Here is a 24,587-nt window from a genome sequence, read left to right as displayed (position 1 = left end):
CTTTCGGCCCACCCTCACCTCAGGCAGTGTGTGTGTGGGGCTCCCCAGCCCTGCTCTGGCTTGGCCAGGGTGGGGCCTCCAGGGGAAGAGGAGGGGCCTTGGGGAGAAGGGACTCCCGACCTCCCCACTTTTGGGAAGGCTCCAGCACCCTTGTCTCAGGCCCCAATCCTTCAGTCAGATCCAGACCCCTGCAAACACCATGGATTTTAATGAAACTCTGTGCAGTGTAAGGGCCCATCCATATCGATCCAGTTGCAGGACTGGGCCGTGAAAGGAAAACTGACAGACAGACAAAGGGGTAATGGAAAGGGGAACAGCATACCCAGTGAGTAAGGTGGTAACTGCCACGTCTGGGCAATATGGTGCTTTAACAACACCGTGCTGGTGAGGCTTTTTGGTAAAATACGTAGACTGCTCCAGAAATCCATGGCCCTGACATGCAGTTAGATCCGAGTATGTACAATTATATATTATGTTTTCTTCTCAGTACTCCCAGAAGGTGTTGGAGTACAAGCCATTGGCCAACTCTGTTCCACACTGGAGTGCACCTGTATCCCTCTCTGACTCAGCTGCCCTGGCCTAGCAGCAGCGACTTCTGCAGCTGCAACGCTCCTGCAGTCATGCGCATCTATGGGCTGGCCAGCAGGAGGTGCCCAGGAATGATATGAGGAAGGAAGGTCCAATGGCTAGGGTGCTTAGCCTAGGACTTCACAGACCCAGTTCAAATCTCCGCTGAATTCCCTTTTTATGGTTTCTATCCAGCAAGGTTTGAGTACTTGCAAAAGCTACAGAGCACTCTCAGGTGCCCTTCAAGCCAATGGGAGCTGAGAGCAATCAGCACCTGCCACAGGATCAGGCCCTTTATGAAATGCACAGTGTCCTATGACTGCATAGCTGCCCCTTGACATAATGCACAGAGAACATGCTTAGGGCTGCACAGCACATGCTTTGGCAGGATGCACCTGCACACACACAGAGAGCCAGACCGTTCTCCTCAGAAGTACACCCAGCGTGGGTAGGTTCAGTGTAGGGAGAAGTGTAGAGCCACCCTGCCCCGGGGAGGGTTGGTGCACACCTGAGCAGCCTGGTGTGCAGGGGGACTGTGCAGTCTGCAGTATCCTGTAGGATGGAGCACCCGGCTCCTCACCCTGCCTTTGGGGTGCCATCCTGGATCACACAGAGGGAACAGTCCCAGTTCTGTCCCAAGTGCAGAGGCTGCAGTTGCCCTGGCTGATGTGCAGGGTACGTAAGGTTGGGAGAGAATTTATTTTGCTCTCTCTGAAAACCCATGCAACGGCCATGACAATCTGGCCCTGGATGACCATAGAGCGACACTGCTATCCCAAGGTCTGCTCGCAGGATAAATGGCCTGCCACAAACACACCCCTCTGGGCCACACAGGAGTCCCCTGGAAGATGCACGGTGTGGATGTCCTCTCACAGGAGATACACTTGCCGTCTGTCTCAGGAATCTATAAGGCACCTATTGCCATAGTGGCCAATCCTGCCTCGCAGAAAGCACTAAATTAAATTCAACGGCTGTGCCGGCAACAGCATCTACACCGAGCTGCCGACAGGGCGGATTTCAGAGCAGAGGTGTACAAGCGGAAGATGGTCTAGTGCCAACTCAGACAGCTACGAGCAGACACCCCTAGGACAGCGTTTCTCCTTTCCATTCCCCCCTATACAATAACAGCGCGACTCACTCTGCAGACAAAAGAACAAAGCTAAAGGGCTCACATTTGCTTTCCTTGGAGCCTTCACAAACACCCTCAGGCTCTTCAGAGAAGGGCTAAGGTCCAAGTGCTCCACCGCTCGGTCCAAGTCTTCCTGGGATTTCAGTGGGATCAGGAGCTGGAAGGGATTGAACAAACACCCACAGCACGGCAGGGTCACAAAGTGGGTAAACAAAGGAAGCAGAAACTTCACACCGCTCACAGAAGGCTTGGGAGGGAATGGAGAGTCTGGATGGAAAACAAAACCCAAGCACCCCTGAGCATTCAGGGGCTTTAACCTCTTCTTCTAAGATATCATCCATGGAGGAACAGGATAAAATTACAACAACAATGCCCACAAAGAACGCCTGAAAGCCACATCAATGATCCAGCCAGTGGAAAGACCAGAGAGCTAAGAAAAAAGCTTACCAGTCATCAGTGGCTCCAAACTGCTAGCATTACAGGGACCCCTGGCTGTTGGGGGTGATCTTCCTGACTCCCCTTCTCTATGAGTCGTTGGACCCCCACATGCTTCTGATACTCATCTTCAAGTCAACTGTGCACACGCTAACCAGCTACAGAGCTTGGGCTGCTCATGGGGACAAAGCTATGGGTGGATGCTGCTCAGTCTTAGTGACCTAAGGCCTTATCTACACTGGGTAATTTTTCACCAGTGATGCCAAAGTAGCTGCATCAGTACAAACCCCATATGTATACAGGCACAGCCAATATAAGCTGCGATTTGCACCAACACAGTTTACTCTGGTCTCGAGCAGGTATAAACTGCACAGACACAAACTGAGTTTATATCATCCTAGCCTGTGCACACTAAGAGTTTGCACTGGCGTAGCTACCCTTGCAGCTGGGCACAAATGGGATCAGGGCAAATGCCACACGTAGACAAGGCCTAGCTCCTACATTTGAATTACTAAAATACCTCTCCCCACCAGAGCCACGGGTTCAACTCCCAGTAGGCTCCATTTAGCCTTTCAGCTGAAGCAAACCCACTGAGTTTGCTGTGGGCAAGACAAAGCCCTGTCTGCGTGACACAGGTAAAAGTCCCATGTTTCTTTGGTTTTTTTGGTAGGAGCCTGATTTTACCCTGGTGTCTTTAACCAATATTTCTGCTCTCTCACATTGCTATGTGGCGTGTCATGCTGTGCAGGTCAGCTGCTACACTCCAACCCCTGAAGTAGCTGCATTTCAAAGGTGCCTGGTTAGTGCCCCTTTCTGTTACCCTGGACCAAAGCTAAACATCTGCTTCCCCCAGCCTTATGTCCTGTTGCCTTGGGGTCTGGCCCACAGGTAAATACATTACGGATTGTGTGCCCGCAGCGTGTGCAGTCCGAGATAAAGGTGCTAGGGCACACACTGGTGAACGGGAAGCTGTAGGCACTGGCCAAAACAGCTAAGACCTCAGGATGAGAAACTGCTAGAGTTGCGGAAAGAGGCCAAGAACCACAGCTTTGCTCCGTAATTGTCTATCTTAGGTACTTATATGGCCCTCGTTACCATAGTACAGATGGGGAAGTGAATCAGAGAGAGGCTAAGAGCCAGATTTTTAGAGGTATTTAGGCATCTAATTCCCATTTAAAATCTAGGCCTAAATGGACTTGCCCAAGGTCACACAGGAAGTTTGTGATAGACTTTAGAGCAAGGAACTGAGCCCAGATCTTCCACATTCCAGGCTTATGATCTAACCCCTGGACCATCATTCCTTACAGATTCTAGCTGGGATGGCTAGATCGATCCAATACATTGCTTAACCTCACTGAAGTCAATGGGAATTCTGCATGTGTGTCCAGTGGAAAAGATATCCATAGTCTCTTGTAATCCCAAAACACTGATTATAATAAAGCCAAATCCTGCTCTCAGTTGTGGCTGCATGCAGGTTTGCTGACTTCAATGCAGCTGTGTAGCGAGGAGCAGAATTGGCCTCACGTTTAACTTCTGCTTTATAACACTTGAGGCTACCTCATTGCAAAATGCACAGGGCAACCTTCCGTCCTTACACTCCCCCTGGTTTCCTCCAAAAGCGGAATTTGGCCCTGAAACCACTGGGTAATTCCACAACCCCCGCTTCACCCAGCTCCTCACATATTTTCCAAACTGCATTCCCTCGGCCGCTGCTTTGAACAAAATGTTCTGTAGGTCACCGTGTCTCCTTCCACTACCACATCATTAATCCATTCACAGACCAGCCTGGGGACGCCAAAAGCATCAAGTTGAAATTGCCCTCCTCTGGAGCAGAGGGAATGCAGTATTTAGTTTGGCTTTACCGATCACCCACGTCCGGCAAGTGGATTTTGCTCCATTTGGCATCCAGGCTGCTGTATACATAGATTCTGGGAACAGGGTTCTACTAGACACTAAATATAGCCACACACACGCACGCACACAGCCTAGGCACTAATTGGCAGGTTGCACACTCCACAACTGAGCTACAGCTTTGCTTCTTCTGTCTATAAACTGAGTAATTACGATGACAGGTAGGAAAGAGAGGGAAACGTCGCTGAGTGACGTTTGCGAGCTTGCAAGTCCTCCCTTCTACACTCGTGGATGGCATGCCTCATTTTCTACTGTGGGAGCTACTGGCCAATCCACTGCAGCTTACACAGATCTAAAAAAATAAATGAAAAGGGGTGAGACTATTCATTTATTACTTATACTACAGTAGAACCTTGGGACCCTGTTGTGCAAAGTGCAGTACACACACATGGGGACAGACAGTCCTTGCCCCAATTTAAATTGAGGAGACATACAAAAGGGGATCAAAGTGGAAACAGTGGCACAGCGAGGTGAAGCAATTTGCCCAAGGTCACACAACAGGACAGTGGCAGAGCCAGGAACAGAACCCAGGTGAAATGCGGCCACCTCTAGTGAGGAATGAAGCAGCTGTTTAACAATGCTCAGGGATGTCACAGCTCAGATGAGGACAGACTACTGCATCCAGCTGAAACCACAGGGGGAATTCAGACAGAACGTTCTCATCCACGTCAGAGTTCAACCAGGATAACTTCCCTATCCTGGCAAAAAGTGCCAGTCAATGGCCACAGATGTGGCTTCTGCATCTCATCTGACCGAAGGCATTTCTACTAACACAACACCCCGTAGCACTACATTGGGATCAGCCCCAACATGAGGTTAGATCCCCACACCACTCTGCATGCATTGGGCCAACCCCTCTGATGCATCTGTAGCACTCCCAGCGCAATTCAATTGATTTCATTGCTCCTGTGTCCACAGGCCTTTCAAAGGGATACATATCTCCAAAGCAGCCTGCTTGTCTCATGTATCTATTATGTCCTGTCATTTACTATGTGTTTGTACAGTGCTTAGCACCATAAAGGCCAACCTGTTTTTGGCCTTTCGATGCTACCACAATACAAACATTAAATACTAACAACGTATAATAAAGGCAAGGTTCTGTCTGCGTATGAAGAAAAGGCCAAAGGCTGCTCTCAATGGAGCGGAGTTACTCTAGATTTACACTAGAATAATCGAGAACAGAATTTGGTCCAGAATAAACTATTAGCCCAAACACAGTATGCCATGGACATGCAAGTTGCCTTTCTGTAAGTTCTGTTTCATTGGTTTATACTATTTCCATGATAATGTTCTCGGATGCATAATGCCCTGTATATGAATAGGTGCAGATTCTCACACACAGAGACTATTTACGGAAAGAAAAAGAAATTCTAAGCCCATTCTTATGCTTATAATTATTTATTGGTTCTAAGAGAGCAGCACCCTGTGGCCTACTCAGGATCGTGCTAGGTGCTCTGCATATGCACAGGCAGGCATTCCCTAGCAAAGGGTACAGTATATTACATAAACTTCGATTTGTTCTTGTTGGAAGAATCTTTCAGTGGGAAGAAACCTGGAATGAAGTGACTCACTCCCGGAGAATTCCATGCAGGCTTTTTCCGGCAGGGACTATCAGAGAATGCCCAAGATTAGAAAATGTGTAACGTTTCTGGCTACAGTCAAAGCTGCAGCCTAGAGGGCCAATTCTGCCGTAGTGTTAGACATTTATGATGAGCAATAGCAGCAGCATCGCTTGCAGGATTTGCACATGCAAAACCCAAGTGGCATGGCAAGTTCAAATGGGTTCTGCACAAGTCTGTTCCGTTATCTGACGACAGAAATCACATATGCAAGTCATTTATGCATGTAAAACTGTGCCTATGCAAATGGAATCCTGGCAGAAATCCCTTCAAAGACATGGCTCTAAACGATGGGGGGTTTCTATTTGTTGGTCCAACCCCACTCTGCAAAAGAAAGGAGGAAATGTGTTTTTCATTTGTACTTTAATTAAGGCCCCTAATGATTGTTTTATACATGAGCAAGCAGGCCGTGGGTTTCCTTTGCTTTCCATTTCAAGCCAATGGGATGTGAACCAGACTGTCTAGTAGAGCTGGTTGTTTTTGATAGTCTTGCAGAAAGTTTCCATGAAAACAAAAAGCTTTTAGGTCAACTTTTTCTTCACAAGTTTTTGGGGTTTTGTCAAAAAACTGGAAACAGCCAAAGTTTTCCAGGTTCAGTTTTTCCAACAGAATTCTGAAAACTTTCATTGAAATTGGTCATTTCCCACAGATTTTTTATTAACTAAAAGGCAATTTTTCATCAAAATTAAGTTTTGAACAAAAATTCTGACCAGCTCCACTATACAAGCAGGGCAGACTTTGCCATAAGCACAAACCACCAGTGTCTGGGGCTGTATGATCAACCCCACGGTCTGATCCTGCCTTCAACAGAGGGACCAGATAGGAAGGCAACTCATAGCCTGCCCCTTCTGAGCTCTTGGTAGGACCCCACAAATCACGGTATGCAATGGTACGTAAATAATGCCCTGGTTCGCATTAAGGTCAGGCTTGACAAAGCCCTGGCTGGGATGATTTAATTGGGGATTGGTCCTGCTTTGAGCAGGGGGTTGGACTAGATGACCTCCTGAGGTCCCTTCCAACCCTGATATTCTATGATTCTATGACTGTAGATGACAAGATGATCATGGTTAAGCCTATGATTTAGTCACAGGTATTTTTAGTAGAAGTCATGGACAGGTCACGTGCAATAAACAAAAAAATCACACCCTGTGACCTGTCTGTGACTTCTACTAAAAATACCCGTTCCTAAATCTTGGGGGGAGAGAAACACTACTGGGGGCACCCTGAGGGCCGCTGCTGGGGAGTGGGCTTGGTCCAGTAGCTCCGGCCGCCCCCAGGACCGCTGCTCAGGCAGTCCCCAGAGCCAGCTGCACAGGCCACTTCTCGGATGGTCCCCGGGGCCAGCTGCCTGGGACCACCTGAGCAGCGGCCAGTGCAGCTGGCTCTGGGCCTGCTCCAGCTGCGGGGCCACCCAAGCTGGCTGCGGAGCCACTCCAGAAGTGGCCGGTGTGGCTGTCCCCAGGGCCATCTGAGCAGCCCTGGGGTCAGCCACATTGGCCGCCGCCGAAGTCACGGTGGTCATGGAAAGTCACCTAATCTGTGACATCCGCGACCTCCGTGACAAACACAGAGCCTCATCCCAGTACACGCAGGGCTTAATTTGTGCCAGTGCTTTCAAGGGCTGAGCCCCGGCACCTCTAGGCTTGGCGGTTCGTAGCCCTGGCACCTCTGGGGCTTGCCACATCAGTTATGAAATTAAAAAATAAAAAAAAATTGTTTGAGCCCCGGCACCACTTTAGTGACAAATTAAGCACGGGGTCCATTCCTTCAGTCCTTAGAAATCCATGACTCCACACACTGATGGCTGAGGATGAGCGTGCTGTAGCTTGCATGGGGCCACTGCGTCTGCCACAGAAACATACAGGGGAGAGCGTTCAGTTCGAATGCTAAGCTAACATGGCTTGGAGCTGGGATGCTACATTAAAATGAATTCCGTGCTGGCACCGGAGGGCATTAGGGTACACTTAGCCACTGAACGAGGGCAGCACAAGGGGTGAAAGTACAAGCTTCCCTATCACTTTAGCTGTCAGGGCGTGGGTTCAAGTCAGCCCAGATCAGCAATGACCTCACATCAATCCCATCTGAGGCCCCCTTCAGCGGAGCATATGAAACTAGTGTAGTGGCTTCAGCCCAGTTCCTAGTGAGAACCCCACATTGCAGCCTCGAAAAAAGCGGGTATGAACTGGCAGCCTTGGTTAATACATTACATACAAATAACGTTTGTTGGCAGCTGCAGCAGCAGCCCCTGGGATTCAGTGAACCAACCACTCCTACAGCTGCCCCTATCAGACCAGGCGCGTTGGCGGAGAAGGCTGTACTGCTGCTGATTGTGCTGTGCCCGTCCTGTAGATAAGCAGAGGACTTAATTCTCCAAAGCTGTCAGTCAGTTAAGTTCTGGATTTTGTGGACCCTCCCGCATCTGAGGGGGTGGACCGTTTGTTCTGGGGCTTCACCCACCATCCCATACCTGTACTAAAGTCGCTCTGAGAGAGCCAAGTTAGCGACTGCTCCCTCTTTCGGTGTCTAGACACAGTTCAGTCAGGGTCGTAACAAAGAGCTATTGCACGCTAAGTAGGACAGAAAACATCAGAAAGGATTGTCCTCTTCCCCATCCGTATGTTCTGTTCCCCAAATTAGAGGATTAGGAATAAACCACTGTTTAAGTCTGAAACTGGGACACTGCCAGGCTGTAAACACAAACAGCTTAGTACCTCATTGTTTGCATAGTGCAAATCCATCATCTGTCCAAAAGCATCCATGACTTTCTGTAGCACTTCTTTGAATTTGACTGGTCTTGGAAACTGGAGAATCCTGTACGTACATACAGAAAATGAACAGCACAAGTGTCATGTGGGTATATGGGTGCCATGGTACTGGCCAACGTTTTGGAGCAAGGACCTGTATTCTTATGCCATAAGTGCCATGTTAATAAATAACAGTGATCAATAAGCATGGAGTAGTTCATGGCAGTGAACCCTAAAGTAGCTTCCCTTCCCTCCCACAGAACAGCTACAGGTGGCTGGGGAGCACAGACCCTGCTCTTTGCTAATGTGGTGCAAGCTGTCTGTGCTGCCCAGGAAGAATTCTGGCTGACCCCACCAAGATCCTTCGGAGGCTTCCAGCAGCAGCCTAGACCCTCTGCCCTCTCCATGGTGTACGGGTGCTAAAACCGGCAGGATCTAGCACAGCAGCACATCACCTAGATTTAGTAGAGGTGCCACCCATGGGGCATTGTCCAATTTTCTTTGTGATCTAGTGGTGTTTCTTTGAACACCCCTGACTAAATCTGTGGGCAGAGAGCGCGCTGCTGAGGGAGTACCTGGGGGGGGGGAGGCTATTGTGGGGGTCGCCCTATAGGGCCACTGCTGGGGACCACTGGAGCAGCGGCTGCTCTGGCTGCCACAGGGACTGCTGCTCGGGCAGTCCCCAGAGCCAGCCACACTGCCCGAGCAGTGGCCGGTGTGGCTGGCTGCAGGGCCGCCCGAGCGGCTGGCTGCAGAGCCGCTCCAGCAATGGCTGGTGTGGCTGTCCCCAGGGTTATCTGCTTGGGCGGCCCTGGGGTCAGCCACACCGGCCACTGCAGAAGTCACTGAAGTTGCAGAAAGTCACGGAATCTGTGACTTCCACGACCTCCGTGACAGACACGGAGCCCTATTCATAGTGCACTAGTTATCGTGCATCTCAGCCTGAGAGATCCAGACTCTCCGAAGTGTCCTGCTCTGCCACGGTCACTGGACCCTCCAACAAGCTGAGAGCCTTCCACATCAATGTCAAGCAGGGAGGGCAGGCTGCCTTCAAATCACAGCTCTGTTATTATGGGACCCGTGCCCAGAACCTGGTTATCTCAATAAGTGTCACAGGCTACTAATCAAAGAACAAACTCATGTGGGAGGCCTGAAGTCCAGCTAAGTTCACCGGTTTGAGAATAGAGCTACTGGTGAGTGGCATTTAATGAATCACAGTTAGGAACCAATTTGCCTGTGCACTAGTCCCAGGAAATACTTATGGCTGAATTCACAGGCCTCTCCCATGCCAAGCTCTCATTGATTACAATGGGAGTTACATTTGCAGGTGAGGGAAAGCAAGGGCCCTTTGCCCCCCTGCGCCAAGGGAAATGCGGGAACGGGTCAGGAACGCACCTTTTCTCTCCATCATATTCAAACTTGATCCTGGCATTCCGCTGCTGAAAGAGAGGAAATCAGTTAGCTCCCAAGATCCTGAGAGTCTAATTGAAATGGATCTGATCCAAATCCCACTGCAGTCATTGGAAAGGCTCCCACTAACTTCAGTGGTCTTCAGATCAGGTCCATTTAGGGCCACATTGCCTTCTGATTGTAAACTCAATAGAAGCCAAGTGCATCAATGGGAGCTCTGTGCTCACCTACTTGAAAACTGTACTTGGCCCATATTGTGATAAAAATAAACTTCTGCATAAATAAATGTCACCTCCTCGGTCTGTTAACTACTCACCCTCTAAAGCTACACCATTGATAAACGCAGTTGAACAACAAGTTACATTTATGTAGGGTGAAACTTGCAAAAGCACTTAAATGACTTTGGCAATGAAATCCCATTTTCAAAAAATGACTTAAGTCTGATTGAAAGTAAATGGGACTTCAGCTCCTAAGTCATTCAAGTGCTTTGGAAAGTTTTACCCATAGTGTCTTTCTCAGCAGAAGTTCTCAGAGCCCTTCATCAACTGAAATGAAGCCCTGCAAGCTGCATGGACTCTTTTCAAATACACCATAATAGAGGCTCAACTTAAATGTATATCCCAAATTAAAAAACACAGTAAAAGAACTAAAGAAGAGCCACCGTGGCTTAACCACCATGTAAAAGAAGCAGTGAGAGATAAAAACGCATCTTATACAAAGAGGAAGTCAAAACCTAGTGAGGTAAATAGAAAGGAGCATAAACACTGCCAAATTAAATGTAAAAATGTAATAAGAAAAGCCAAAAAGGAGTTTGAAGAACAGGTAGCCAAAAACTGAAAAGCTAACAACAAAATGTTTTTTAAGCCTGCTAAACAACCAGTGGGGCCCCTGGATGATCGAGATACAAAAGGAGCACTTAAAGACGATTAAGTCATCGCAGAGAAACTAAATGAATTCTCTGCTTCAGTCTTCACAGCTGAGGGTGTCAGGGAGATTCCCAAACCTGAGCCATCTTTTGTAGGTGACAAATCTGAGGAATTGAGATTGAAGTGAGGTGGTTTTGGAATTAATTGAGAAACTTAACAGTAACAAGTCACCGGGACCAGATGGCATTCACCCAAAAGTTCTGAAAGAACTCAAATGTGAAATTGCGGAACTATTAACTATGGTTTGTAACCTGTCCTTTAAATCAGCTATTGTACCCAGTGACTGGAAGACAGCTAATGTAACGCCAATATTTAAGAAAGGCTCTAGAGGTGATCCTGGCAATTACAGACCGGAAAGTCTAACATCAGTACCGGGCAAATTAGTTGAAACAATAGTAAAGAATAAAATTGTCAGACACACAGAAGAACATGAATTGTTGGGCAAAAGTCGACGTGGTTTCTGTAAAGGGAGGTCATGTCTTACTAATCTGTTCGAGTTCTTTGAGGGGGTCAACAAACATGTGGACAAGGGGAATCCAGTGGACATAGTGTACTTAGATTTCCAAAAAGCCTTTGACAAGGTCCCTCAGCAAAGGCTCTTACGTAAATTAAGTTATCATAGGGTAAGAGGGAAGATCCTTTCATGGATTGAGAACTGGTTAAAAGACAGGGAACAAAGGGTAGGAATAAATGGAGAGGGCTAACTCCTGGTGTTCCCCAAGGGTCAGTCCTAGGACTAATCCTATTCAACCTATTCATAAATGATCTGGAGAAAAGGGTAAACAGCAAGGTGGCAAAGTTTGCAGATGATACTAAAATGCTCAAGATAGTTAAGACCAAAGAAGACTGCAGAGAACTTCAAAAAGATCTCACAAAACTAAGTGATTGGGCAACAAAATGGCAAATGAAATTTAATGTGGATAAATGTAAAGTAATGCACATTGGAAAAAAATAACCCCCACTATAAATACAATATGATGGGGGCTAATTTAGCTACAACTAATCAGGAGAAAGATCTTGGAGTCATTGTGGATAGTTCTCTGAAGACGTCCACGCAGTGTGCAACGACAATCAAGAAAGCAAACGGGATGTTAGGAATCATTAAAAAAGGGATAGAGAATAAGATGGAGAATATCTTATTGCCCTTATATAAATCCATGGTATGCCTACAACTTGAATACTGCATACAGACGTGGTCCCCTCATCTCAAAAAAGATATACTGGCATTAGAAAAGGTTCAGAAAAGGGCAACTAAAATGATTAGGGGTTTGGAACGGGTCACAATATGAGGAGAGATTAAAGAGACTAGGACTTTTCAGCTTGGAAAAGAGGAGACTAAGGGGGGGATATGATAGAGGTATATAAAATCATGAGTGGTGTGGAGAAAGTGAATAAGGAAAAGATATTTACTTTTTCCCATAATATAAGAACTAGGGGCCAGCAAATGAAATTAATGGGTAGCAGGTTTAAAACAAATAAAAGGAAGTTCTTCTTCACTCAGTGCACAGTCAACCTGTGGAACTCCTTGCCTGAGGAGGCTGTGAAGGCTAGGACTATAACAGGGTTTAAAAGAGAACTGGATAAATTCATGGAGGTTAAGTCCATTAATGGCTATTAGCCAGAATGGGTAAGGAATGGTGTCCCTAGGCTCTGTCTGTCAGAGGGTGGAGATGGATGGCAGGAGGGAGATCACTTGATCATTACCTGTTAGGTTCACTCCCTCTGGGGCACCTGGCATTGGTTACTGCTAGTAGACAGGATACTGGGCTGGACGGACCTTTGGTCTGACCCAGTATGGCCATTCTTATGTTCTCCCTGCGTTTCCTGTTTCACCAGTGGGGTGAATCTCAAAAATTTCTGGCCCTGATTTGCCTCTCATTTATACAGTGTAAATATCCACTGATTTTCAGGGAGTGAATCCTGGTGTCAGTGAGAAGTGACTCAGCGATTTGGGTTCACGTCAAATGAGCATCCAAAAGTTTTGATTGGGAATGGCCCTGACCCACCCCATTTCTCCTCGGCCAAATGCCCCCCAAGCAGCAGAGGACTGCATAATCCAAGCCCAGATCCATATCCATATTTTGCAGCTGGCTGCTACCTCTAGAAAGGTTCTGAACCAGAACCCTTGGACCTGAAACAGTCTCCCCTCCTCCCTCTGAATTTTGGGATGTTTGAAATCCGGTTCAATACTTCACCACTTAGACCTGTCTCTAATGTGGATGCTGATCCAAAGCTTTCCAAACGGGCTGCACTCTGATGTAAGCACCTGAATAGCACAGACCTGGAATTCTCGTGGGAACACACTTCCTCATGCATTTCTGATGCTTTTCCTTCCAGTACTGGCTGGAGCCAGTGCACTTACCAGGAGAAGAGGCCTTCTTGGGATATTTTAGCACTTAAGGTTCAAAACTGGAAAAATACCCTCTTTTCCTGAAGCACCAAAAATTGGTGGCTGGTGGTCTTTATTATTCTAAACTGGCTCACCTCTCCCTATGCTGTATGTTCGCTCTTCAGGCATGGCTTTTAGGGGGCCAATCCTCAGCTCTGCAATATCCCTGGACTTCAGTGTGTGTTGCATTACTCAGAACCTCTCAGGATCTGGCCTTTTAAAAATGATCCTAATGAGTAGCTAGCTCCTGGTCCCCCATCCGAGACACAGCCATTTTAGCCCTGCCTTCCTTCTGAAGGGTGAGAGTATGGAAACTGTGCCTTCATGCTCTGGAAATGCAGGGTTAGAGATAAGAAACACGCTCAGGAAGTGTTGTCACCCACCCATTCAAGAGTTATCCTTTTCAGATGCAGGGAGTATGCGACTGATTCTTCATCAGCGCTCCGCCCGCTCACAGCCTGTGCTGGAAGGGAGGTGGGGAATACGTTTGTTGCTAATGGAAAGAAAATAACTAGTTTAGTGTGTATAGGGGGAGGGGAGGATAGGACTAAAACTCCCCTCGTTAATTGGTTCCCCCTTTGAACCCAAGTGGCTCAAGTGCAGCAGGGTGAGAGAGAGGGAGGGGAGCAGGATGACAGTATGCTTAGCGCTCTGTACCAGAACTGCAGAGATTTGGGGCAGTGGAAGGTCCCTAAAAGTGCGGGGGCCACCAGCACCCAAACCGTGGCCCCACCTCCTTGCACTGCCCCTTCCCCCTGAACTCCTACCATCATGACCCTTTTTCCGCTGAGCCCCACCCCCCCTTGCTCCTCCCCGCCCCTTCCCTCCTGTTGCTTGGCCTTATGGTTGGTAAAAAGTGATGGGGCCATGGCCAGGGTGAGTTGCCTGCTCTGCAATAGACTCCCTGTGCAGCCTTGGCCAAGTCACTTACTCTCTCCGTGCGCTGGAGCCGAGACGGAGGTGACTGGGTCTGGTGATTGGAGCAGGAGTCGGAGTTGGAAGTCGGGCCAAGGGTCAGAGCTGGAGACAGAGAGTCAGGTCGAGGGTTGGGGTTAGAGCTGAAGTCAGAGCGTCGTGCCAAGGGTTGGAACCAGACTCAGAGACCAGAGGCAAGGATCAGGAACAGGGCAGTAACCAGGAACAGGTCGTGAAAGCAGCATCCAGGGCTTGGTCTACACTACACAACTTTTAGTGTGTCACTACAGCCAGGCAGCTAAAAGTCGTGCAACGCAGCCGCTGTTTGTTGGCTCTCCTGCCAACAAAAAACTTCCACCCCAATGAGCAGGGTTAGCTTTGTCTGCAGGAGAGTGCTCCTGCTGACAACGTGCTGTTCACACTGGCACTTGTCTCAGCAAAATTTTTGTCTTTCAGGGGCAGGTTTAAACACCCCTGAAAGACAAAAGTTTTGTCGTTTAATTGCCAGTGTAGACATAGCGCAGGAGTCAAGCAAGAAGGCAGGGCCCAACATAGCAGCCAGGTAGAGCCCAGATGTGCAGACAACTTCCTGTGCCCCTCTTTAGGTTTCAGTAGGAAGCCCTGACCAATCCGAGTTCACATGCTCCACCCACCAGGCCCAGGGAAGCATGGCTTGATGTAACTTCAGATTTCATGGTTTCTCCTACTCAGTTGGCTAGTAATGGGCCACAGGGTAGGAGCAGGGCAGCAACTGTTGACTAGGAAATCTGCAGACCCACTTTCAAGAACTACATGATTAGGACAGTTTGCCTTGCTTCCCCAGCTGTGGAGTGAGGAGAATACTCCCTTTCCTCCACCCTTTGTATGCCTTGTTTGTGAGCTGTTTTAGGGTGGGGACTGTCTCTGACTCCTAGTCTAACGGGTCCTTGATCTCAGCTGGGCCCTCTAGGTGGAAGCCAAGGTCACTTCTGTGTGTGTATGTACAGTGCCTAGTGCAAGGGGATTGCGGTTTTGATTGGATTCTGTAGGTTATACCGTAATTAATAAAAGCTAACACCATCAGCGAGAGTTGGGTGGATGTTACAAGCTCAGTTCCAAAATAGTATTGAGTCCAATTTGGTTTATTTCCTTACCTATGTTGTTATGCACTGTGAACAGCTCCTGATCATTACGCTGTGAGTGAACATAAGAACATAAGAATGGCCATACTGGGTCAGACCAAAGGTCCATCCAGCCCAGTATCCTGTCTACTGACAGTGGCCGATGCCAGGTGCTCCAGAGGGAGTGAACCTAACAGGTAATGATCTAGTGATCTCTCTCCTGCCATCAGTGGCGGATTAATGATTTTGCCGTCCTAGGCCCTGAAATAATTGCCGAGCCCCCCCCTCACAGCAGCTCCCTGCCCTAGCCCACCCCAGCTCACCTCCGCTCCACCTCCTCCCCTGAGCGTGCCGCCCGGTCCTGCTCCTCCCCGCTCCCCGCCAGTGCTTGTGGGTGAAACAGCTTCACGAAGAAGGGGGGGGGGAACGCGGGGTGCACAGGAGAGGAGGCGGGGCCGGGACAGGGCGGGGATTTGGGGAAGGGGACCAATAGAGGCAAAGAGGGGGCGGGGAAGGGGTGGAGTACGCAAACTGGCGCTGGGGGAAGCAGCCTCTGGCTGCTATTATAAATTTGCCGCCCCTGCAATTTTGTCGGCCTAGGCGTTAATACGCCACTGCCCGCCATCCATCTCCACTCCCTGACAAACAGAGCCTAGGGACACCATTCCTTACCCATTCTGGCTAATAGCCATTAATGGACTTAACCTCCATGAATTTATCTAGTTCTCTTTTAAACCCGGTTATAGTCCTAGCCTTCACAACCTCCTCAGGCAAGGAGTTCCACAGGTTGACTGTGTGCTGAGTGAAGACAAACTTCCTTTTATTTGTTTTAAACCTGCTACCCATTAATTTCATTTGCTGGCCCCTAGTTCTTATATTATGGGAAAAAGTAAATATCTTTTCCTTATTCACTTTCTCCACGCCACTCATGATTATATATACCTCGATCATATCCCCCCCCTTAGTCTCCTCTTTTCCAAGCTGAAAAGTCCTAGCCTCTTTAATCTCTCCTCATATTGTGACCCGTTCCAAACCCCTAATCATTTTAGTTGCCCTTTTCCGAACCTTTTCTAATGCCAGTATATCTTTTTTGAGATGAGGGGACTACATCTGTACGCAGCCTTCAAGATGCGGGCGTACCATGGAAAGCCCACATGCAACATTTGCCCCATCTTAGCAAATACAAGCTTAAACGCATTGCAGATTTATGCTGATTAAAACAGTTTCTCACACAAATAAGTTAAAAACAGCTCATTGCTGGAAAATGTCAAACACACTTGTAAAAACTCCAGAGAGGGAAAAGAAAAAAAAGAACCCTGCTGCATCCTTTTCTTCTACATTAACAACAACAACAAGGCAGATCTTCCGCGGACAGCGGCCAACAAAAATACACCAGCTGCCCCACATAATTGCGCTCCACTTGTGAGGAGAGAAACAAACAAGCAGGGTACATTGGAGAAAAATACTTTGAATGTAAACATATATATATAAAAAACCACTAAAACATAAAATAGGGGTTTTAAAACCCTCATTTGGGAGGGAGAAAAACTGGAAGCTAATCAGGTGGTTACATTCTTGTTTTGAATCCTTCCCTCACTTTACATAAAGTTATTAAATCTGTAGCTAATAATATTTAATTCACAATGCTTTCTACTTCGTCAGTATATTATTATTATTAACCTTTCGAATTTTGATACTGCTTAGAGGTCCCAATGAAGATCAAAGCCCCAACCAAGGTGCTGTATCGACACACAGCAAAAGACAGTCCCTGCCTTAAAGAGCTTTTAGTCTAACTAGACAAAAGGGACAAAGGAAGTGCTGTTATTATCATCCTCATTGTGCAGGTAGGAGTGGAGGTACAAAGAGACTGAAGGCCAGATTTTCACAACTGCTCAGCATACTGCATGATCAGCTCTTGAAAATTTGGGCACAGATGTCCCAAGACAATGCTGGGTGCTGAGCACCTCTGAAAATCAAGCCCAAGTTGCAAACTTGGAAATCTGATCCTGGGTGATTCACCCAACATCACAGAGAAGGCTGTGGCACAGCCAAGCACTGAACCCAAATCTCACAAATCCTAGTTCAGGGCCCCAACCACAAGACCAAGACATGAGCAATTACAGCACCATTCATACAAGAATCTCAAAGCACTCTGCAAATATTAAGGGGCAGATCACAAGAGACTCTTGCATGTAGCTGAGGGGCCATGCAAGAAGCCTACCACTCTCTTATGAAGCTACACAACAGCAAGCACCTGTGCCATGGGATGCTACATAATCCTGGCCATATCACTTAGCCCCCTTTTACAACTGAGGCCCGGAGAGGGTAACGACAGCCTCCTTTGGAAAGCACTTTGAGATTTCCTGATGAATTGGGCTACACATGTGCCAGGTATTCAATATTAATTCACTTTCTTCCTTTCAATGGGAGGTATTGGGCAGTGCAGGAGAAAAGGTAGAGAGGTGGCAGAAAAGCAAGTGATACATTTAGTGAAACAAGAGGCGGCCATGCTGGGACATGCTAACTAATATTATTTAGCTCTTGAGTGCTTCACCCACAGAGTTCAAATCACTTTACAGCGTGGGCAGGAATTAGAGCAGGACAAAATTTCTGATTTTTTTTCAATCAAAAAATTGATTTTTACCAAAATACCTCTCAATCATTTACAAAAATACTCTAGTTTTTCATCCAGTACTATTAAGTATAATTATCTCAATTTTAAAGATCGGGAAATTGAGGCACAGAGATGACAAAATGACTGGCCTAAGGTCATACAGCAGGTCAGTGGCACAGAATGCAGGTCTCTTGACTCCCAGTCCACAGTCCTATCTTTTCTCTCACACTCTAAGCTGCCTATCGCTGTAGCAGGCAGTTGACCTTTACAGGGATAAGATTAAAATCATTCTCATATGCCCCATGTATTCCTGTAGCACAAACGTTTTCAGACACCCCCACCACACACATACACCAAGCTCTCTGTATTTGGTGTAAGATCCAAGGCCTGAACCAGAGGCTGTGAACCCGTCAGGCCATGTATTAAAGCAAATGCTTACAAGTTCACTGTCCTGTACATGATCTTGGCAAAGTTGTTGCTAGTGTGCTAGGCACTAGATATTTATGTAAATATATTCCAGCAAGTACAGATACATCCCAATCGAGTACAAGATAAGATGGCTTGACAATATAATGAATCGGGATGTTTTGTCCAAGATATTAGGAACACGGGGAAGTAATGAACAGAAGTCACAAAATACATCAAAAGGCAGTGTATTGGTTGGGTATTTTAGCTGTTTTTCTTAGCCTATAAATGTCAGTCTTCTTTACCTTAATTCTTTGCATGGCCTAAGGGATGGCAGAAATTCCTGCTGCCAACTGAGCCATTCCTTGCTACTAGGAACTCGTGTCAGTGTACCTGTAACTACGGAGCCAAGGAGCGACTATGTCTAGGTGGCAATAAGCCTGGCCAGATGACTGTGTCACTGAGCCATGCCTGTGGTCTTTCTCTATGAGTAACACTGAAGTCTTCTGCATTATCTACTAATACCAGGGAAGTTCCAAGAACAAAAGCACCGAGCGGCCTAAACAGCGCTACGGAGACAACGACATTCCAGCCTCCAGCACTTAACCACACTGGGTAGTACTATCAAGGTCTGCTGAACCAGCTATTTGCACAGAGCTGGGAAAGCACACGGGAAGGACACACACACACACAAAAGCAACTGACAACACCGGTTCACCCCGCTAATCTGGTAAGTGACAAGCTGTCCTCTGCATCACAAGGCTTTCCCCCTTCCTCAAGATCTGGCTTCTGGCACCTAAGAATTCAGTCAGTCAGTGAAGGTAGAGAGGACAGCTGACACTTACTTTAGCTGTTTATAATAATGATCAATATTATAAATAGGTATAAAAAAAAGTACAGCTCCGGTTATATTCCTATAGCCCCATCTATATGAAGTATTTATACTGCAGCGTCTGAGCACTTCACAGTGTACTTAGCCTGTGAGGTAGGGCAGTGCTATTATCCCCATTTTACAGACAGAGGCACAAAGAGACATTGGGCAAGTCCACGCTGCAGTCAGGGGGTGTGTAACTAGATCAAAGCTAGCTCAAGTAACAAACAGCATAGCTGTGGCAGCTGCTTAAGAGTCCTGGGCAAGGCGGTATTCATGAGACTGGACAGGGCTGTATTCATGAGGCTAGCCTTTGCTGCTGCTGTTACAACTACTGGCACCCACACTAGCTAGATCAAAGCCAGCTCAGGTATGTCAACGGGAGCTGCAACCACACCCCTGATGGCAGCGTAGGCATAAGTTGCCTGAAGTCACACAGGAAAATCTGTGGCAGAGCAAAGACTTGAAACTAGGTGTCCCATGTCCTAAGCACCCTAGTCACTCAACCCTCCTTCATCTGGTGTGTCACTGGTCACCTTAGACATAAAATCCAATCTGCCACGTCTACATTAGAGTTTTAAAAGACACCTTTTACCCTGGTATAGACAAGCTCTAAGTGTTTGTACAGCACCTAACATAATGGGGCCCTGAACTTGGATGGAGCCTCTAGGCTCTATTTTAATATACAATAATTATTATTATTATTAACAATAATAATACACATGTAAATAAAAGTGACAGGAAATACCACCAAGTTCTCTTGATTTCTGACCCCTCTCCTCCCCGGGATTGCTACTGGTGTTTCCCCAGAGCCTAGATAACAAATGCCTTCTGATATTTCAATTGCTACCTTCGGAATGCCTTAAAAGGAAAAATAAAATCAAGCCACCGTGGCAACCACAAGCACGTCACCAACTTTTCATTTTTTTATTGGCCTCTTCCTTAAAAATGCTAATTAAAGAGAGGGCTGAAACCTCCTGGTTTCTGAGAAAAAATGTTGAAGCAAATGCATCCGAGGAAGAGAGCTGTAGCTCACCAAAGCTTATGCTCAAATAAATTGGTTAGTCTCTAAGGTGCCACAAGTCCTCCTTTTCTTTTTGCGGATACAGACTAACATGGCTGCTACTCTGAAACCGAAGCAAATCTAGCCGCAGCCCATAGCAGGTTGGAAAGGAAATGATCAGCAAGGACTGTGAAGTCTCCTCCACTCCAGCTCCTTCAGGCCAGTGAGGGGTAAATGGATCAACTGCTTCTAACTGCTTCTAACTAGAACTTGTCCAGCTAAAAAACACACACACACCCTGTGAGGTTAGCCAAACTCTGCTTTGCTTCCCTTTCCCCCTGCTTTTCACTGTGAAATTGGGAAAAGCGGCCACGCTCACTGGTTTAGATTAGGAGAAATGTTGGGAAATGGAAAAAGTGCTTCCAAAGGAGGTGAATCATGATCTTATGCAGAGTTCCCTAAAGAGCAGACTGCTTTCGTAATAAAAACACATACTCTCACCACACCATGCAGTTAAGCCTGAAATGGAAACAGCTTAGAAAGAATAGATCATGTAGATCCTGCTGGGCTACACTGAGCACTCTCAGCTCCCATTTAGAGAGGTCTCACTCAGAGCTGGGAGACAAATCGGGTTGGGGCGCATGTCCAAAGTGGAGTGGAAGCTGGGAGGTGCAATGTCTAATGAAGAGTGTGGAAAGGTCTGGTCGTTGCATTAGACCGTAGACTAATGCATTCCTCCACAGCAGCTGAGTGCAGTTTACTATGGACAGGTACAGAAATACAGATAACTGTACTAAGAAGCATGAAGCAAATAGCGCAGTGAGCACGATTTAGTTTTACTCTAAGTCAGAGATGGGTCCAAGACCAAAGGTCGAAGGAAGAATGGTCCAGTGTTAGTGTACTGGCCCAGGAGCCAGACCTAGATTCAGTTCCACGCTCTAGCACTGGACTTCCGATGAGACCTGGGGCAAATCACTGAGGGTGAGATTCACAAAGGTATTTAGGCACCTAAGTCCCCTTGATTTCAATGGGAGTAAGGTGCCTAACTGAATCTCATCCTTACCCTGTCTGTAACTCAATTCTCCATCTGTAAAATAGGGATAATAGCACTTCCCTGTCTCCCAGGATATCTCCCTCTGTGGAGATAGAGGTGGTTAGGGACTATTTAGAAAAGCTGGACGTGCACAAGTCCATGGGGCCGGACGAGTTACATCCGAGAGTGCTGAAGGAATTGGCGGCTGTGATTGCAGAGCCCTTGGCCATTATCTTTGAAAACTCGTGGCGAACGGGGGAAGTCCCGGATGACTGGAAAAAGGCTAATGTAGTGCCAATCTTTAAAAAAGGGAAGAAGGAGGATCCTGGGAACTACAGGCCAGTCAGCCTCACCTCAGTCCCTGGAAAAATCATGGAGCAGGTCCTCAAAGAATCAATCCTGAAGCACTTACATGAGAGGAAAGTGATCAGGAACAGTCAGCATGGATTCACCAAGGGAAGGTCATGCCTGACTAATCTAATCGCCTTTTATGATGAGATTACTGGTTCTGTGGATGAAGGGAAAGCAGTGGATGTATTGTTTCTTGACTTTAGCAAAGCTTTTGACACGGTCTCCCACAGTATTCTTGTCAGCAAGTTAAGGAAGTATGGGCTAGATGAATGCACTATAAGGTGGGTAGAAAGCTGGCTAGATTGTCGGGCTCAACGGGTAGTGATAAATGGCTCCATGTCTAGTTGGCAGCCGGTGTCAAGTGGAGTGCCCCAGGGGTCGGTCCTGGGGCCGGTTTTGTTCAATATCTTCATAAATGATCTGGAGGATGGTGTGGATTGCACACTCAGCAAATTTGCAGATGATACTAAACTGGGAGGAGTGGTAGATACGCTGGAGGGGAGGGATAGGATACAGAAGGACCTAGACAAATTGGAGGATTGGGCCAAAAGAAATCTGATGAGGTTCAATAAGGATAAGTGCAGGGTCCTGCACTTAGGATGGAAGAATCCAATGCACCGCTACAGACTAGGGACCGAATGGCTAGGCAGCAGTTCTGCGGAAAAGGACCTAGGGGTGACAGTGGACGAGAAGCTGGATATGAGTCAACAGTGTGCCCTTGTTGCCAAGAAGGCCAATGGCATTTTGGGTTGTATAAGTAGGGGCATAGCGAGCAGATCGAGGGACGTGATCGTTCCCCTCTATTCGACACTGGTGAGGCCTCATCTGGAGTACTGTGTCCAGTTTTGGGCCCCACACTACAAGAAGGATGTGGATAAATTGGAGAGAGTCCAGCGAAGGGCAACAAAAATGATTAGGGGTCTAGAGCACATGACTTATGAGGAGAGGCTGAGGGAGCTGGGATTGTTTAGTCTGCAGAAGAGAAGAATGAGGGGGGATTTGATAGCTGCTTTCAACTACCTGAAAGGGGGTTCCAAAGAGGATGGCTCTAGACTGTTCTCAATGGTAGCAGATGACAGAACGAGGAGTAATGGTCTCAAGTTGCAATGGGGGAGGTTTAGATTGGATATTAGGAAAAACTTTTTCACTAAGAGGGTGGTGAAACACTGGAATGCGTTACCTAGGGAGGTGGTAGAATCTCCTTCCTTAGAGGTTTTTAAGGTCAGGCTTGACAAAGCCCTGGCTGGGATGATTTAACTGGGAATTGGTCCTGCTTCGAGCAGGGGGTTGGACTAGATGACCTTCTGGGGTCTCTTCCAACCCTGATATTCTATGATTCTATGATTCTATATTGGGGGATAAACCCATTAAAGATTGTGAGGTGCTCAGATACTACAGTAATAAGCCTTAAACGGACGTAAGGTATATCTGGGTTGAGTTTCAAACACCCTGAAGTTTAAGAATGTTCATAAGTGAGGGTTTGGTTCAGCCAACAGGGGCTCCCCATTTTGCAAATTTTCCAATTGCCCCCTCCCCCACAAATTTAGGCATATTCAAAGGTATTGGACCAACCCGTTCTAACAGTGCCATTTGCAAAATTCTGAACCACCCTTCGGTTCAGATTTCAAGCCAGCCACCACCACCCCCACAAAGTTTGGCATTGTTCGGAAGTAGGGTGTTTCGTCTGATCCTAGATGTACTGCTATTTTTTAAAGCCACTATTCATAAAAGTGACCAGTGATCTGGATTGCACTTTACAGAGAGTCCCAGCATCTGAACATCTGGACCCTTTAAAGGCATCAAAAGTTGGGCACCCAAAATCATGAGTCCCTTGACAATCTTGGCCTAAAACCTTCAATAATTTAGGCCACAGTAGGGAGTGCCTCTTGCTTCACACCCCATTGTGGCAAACAAGATTAATGGGTATGGAGCTGCCGACTCTTTGGTGTTAAAATTTCAGACAGACAAGAGGCAGGACCATTACCGTTAAAGCCCCAGAACTCTGGAATTCTCTTCCCCTTACTGTACACTGTTGTGCTGGCCTGGGAGACCAGCATTCTATTCCCAGCTGTGCCACTGCCCTGCTGTGGGACCTAGGACAGGTTACTCTGCCTCAGTTTCCCCTTCTGTCAAATGGTGATAATGACACTGACCCATGTTTGGAAAGCACTTGAAATGTCCAGACGAAAAACTCTCTGTAAAAGCTCTGTTATTGCTCTGCCCAAAGTTCCAGTCTGACTTCCGTGCCTTTTCCCTTGTGGTAGTTTCCCTATTAGTTGGTGGATGGCTCCTTCATGTACTGTAGGATAGGGAGCAGGGCATATTGTTCTCCTCTCTTTCCATTCACTAGTTCAGGAATTCACTGGGCACTGCTGCATTCGACTGGTACAGTTCTAGTTACACTTTGTAAATCCGAGAAGTGATGGGTTCACTTCTAAACCTCTAACCCCAAACACACTGACCTCGGTCTTCCAACACAGACAAGGGGGCTCCCCAACTAATTCATTCACTTACACTTTGCTTGGATTTGTTCTACCCTTACCCCTGTTTTTAGCAACAAAACGTTATAATCCAGACATCTGGACCATGTCCCTAAACCACAATAGGACATGACTAATCCTTGGCATTAGGAATTATCTGCATGGATCCCCAGCATGTCTAGTTGCCAGGCTCTTCAACAATTTAGTTTTTTTCGTCTCTCCCTGTTCATCTCCTCCCTTTCCCTCCACATGGGAAGGCACAATGTGTGGTTAGCTCAGAAGCCCATGGTAAGGCGATGTCTACTGGAAGTGTCCTGCTTGGAGAAAGGCAGATAGTGGGTTAGCCTCTCTGCACTATCCTGGTATTTTAGAATTATACAGCACAAAGCACTAAGATCTGGGCTTGGAAAATTGTACCCAACACCTCCTACCCCATAGACTACACCCACTAGGTCAGGGTGCAAGACTGTCATGCATCCATACCTCTCCCAAAGCTTTGCAGTTTAAAGGAAGGCACAATGTGATGTGTATGGGCCAGTGACAGCTAGTGGCTAGAGCACCAGACTGGGACCAAGGAGGCCTGGGTTCTATTCCCACCTTTGCCACTGGATTCTGAGGCGAACTTAGGCAAGTCACTTCATTGCCACATGCCTCACTTTCCCCATCTGTAAAATGGGGATAACAG

At 47.2% G+C, this 24,587-nt stretch overlaps 1 protein-coding gene across 7 annotated transcripts in view; it reads right to left on the bottom strand.

Moving 5' to 3' along the window:
• Positions 1 to 24,587, bottom strand: part of LOC141983330 (mitogen-activated protein kinase kinase kinase 3-like) — a 113,373-nt gene that overhangs the window by 30,507 nt on the left and 58,279 nt on the right. For 2 of the 7 annotated variants that reach the window (XM_074946363.1, XM_074946365.1), the window contains 3 exons: positions 9,801 to 9,844; positions 8,373 to 8,472; positions 1,740 to 1,853 (listed from right to left, as the gene is read on the bottom strand). The exons of 1 other annotated variant lie outside the window; for it this stretch is intronic. In XM_074946363.1, coding sequence (XP_074802464.1) covers positions 1,740 to 1,853; positions 8,373 to 8,472; positions 9,801 to 9,844 — 258 coding nt within the window. The remainder of the gene's footprint in view (positions 1 to 1,739; positions 1,854 to 8,372; positions 8,473 to 9,800; positions 9,845 to 24,587) is intronic. 4 more of the 7 variants (XM_074946367.1, XM_074946369.1, XM_074946364.1 and 1 more) reach the window with 3 other exon arrangements.

Source organism: Natator depressus, chromosome 2 (genome assembly GCF_965152275.1).
Source record: "Natator depressus isolate rNatDep1 chromosome 2, rNatDep2.hap1, whole genome shotgun sequence".
Classification (NCBI taxonomy): domain Eukaryota; kingdom Metazoa; phylum Chordata; order Testudines; family Cheloniidae; genus Natator; species Natator depressus.
This window is presented reverse-complemented; position numbering and strand designations above follow the sequence as displayed.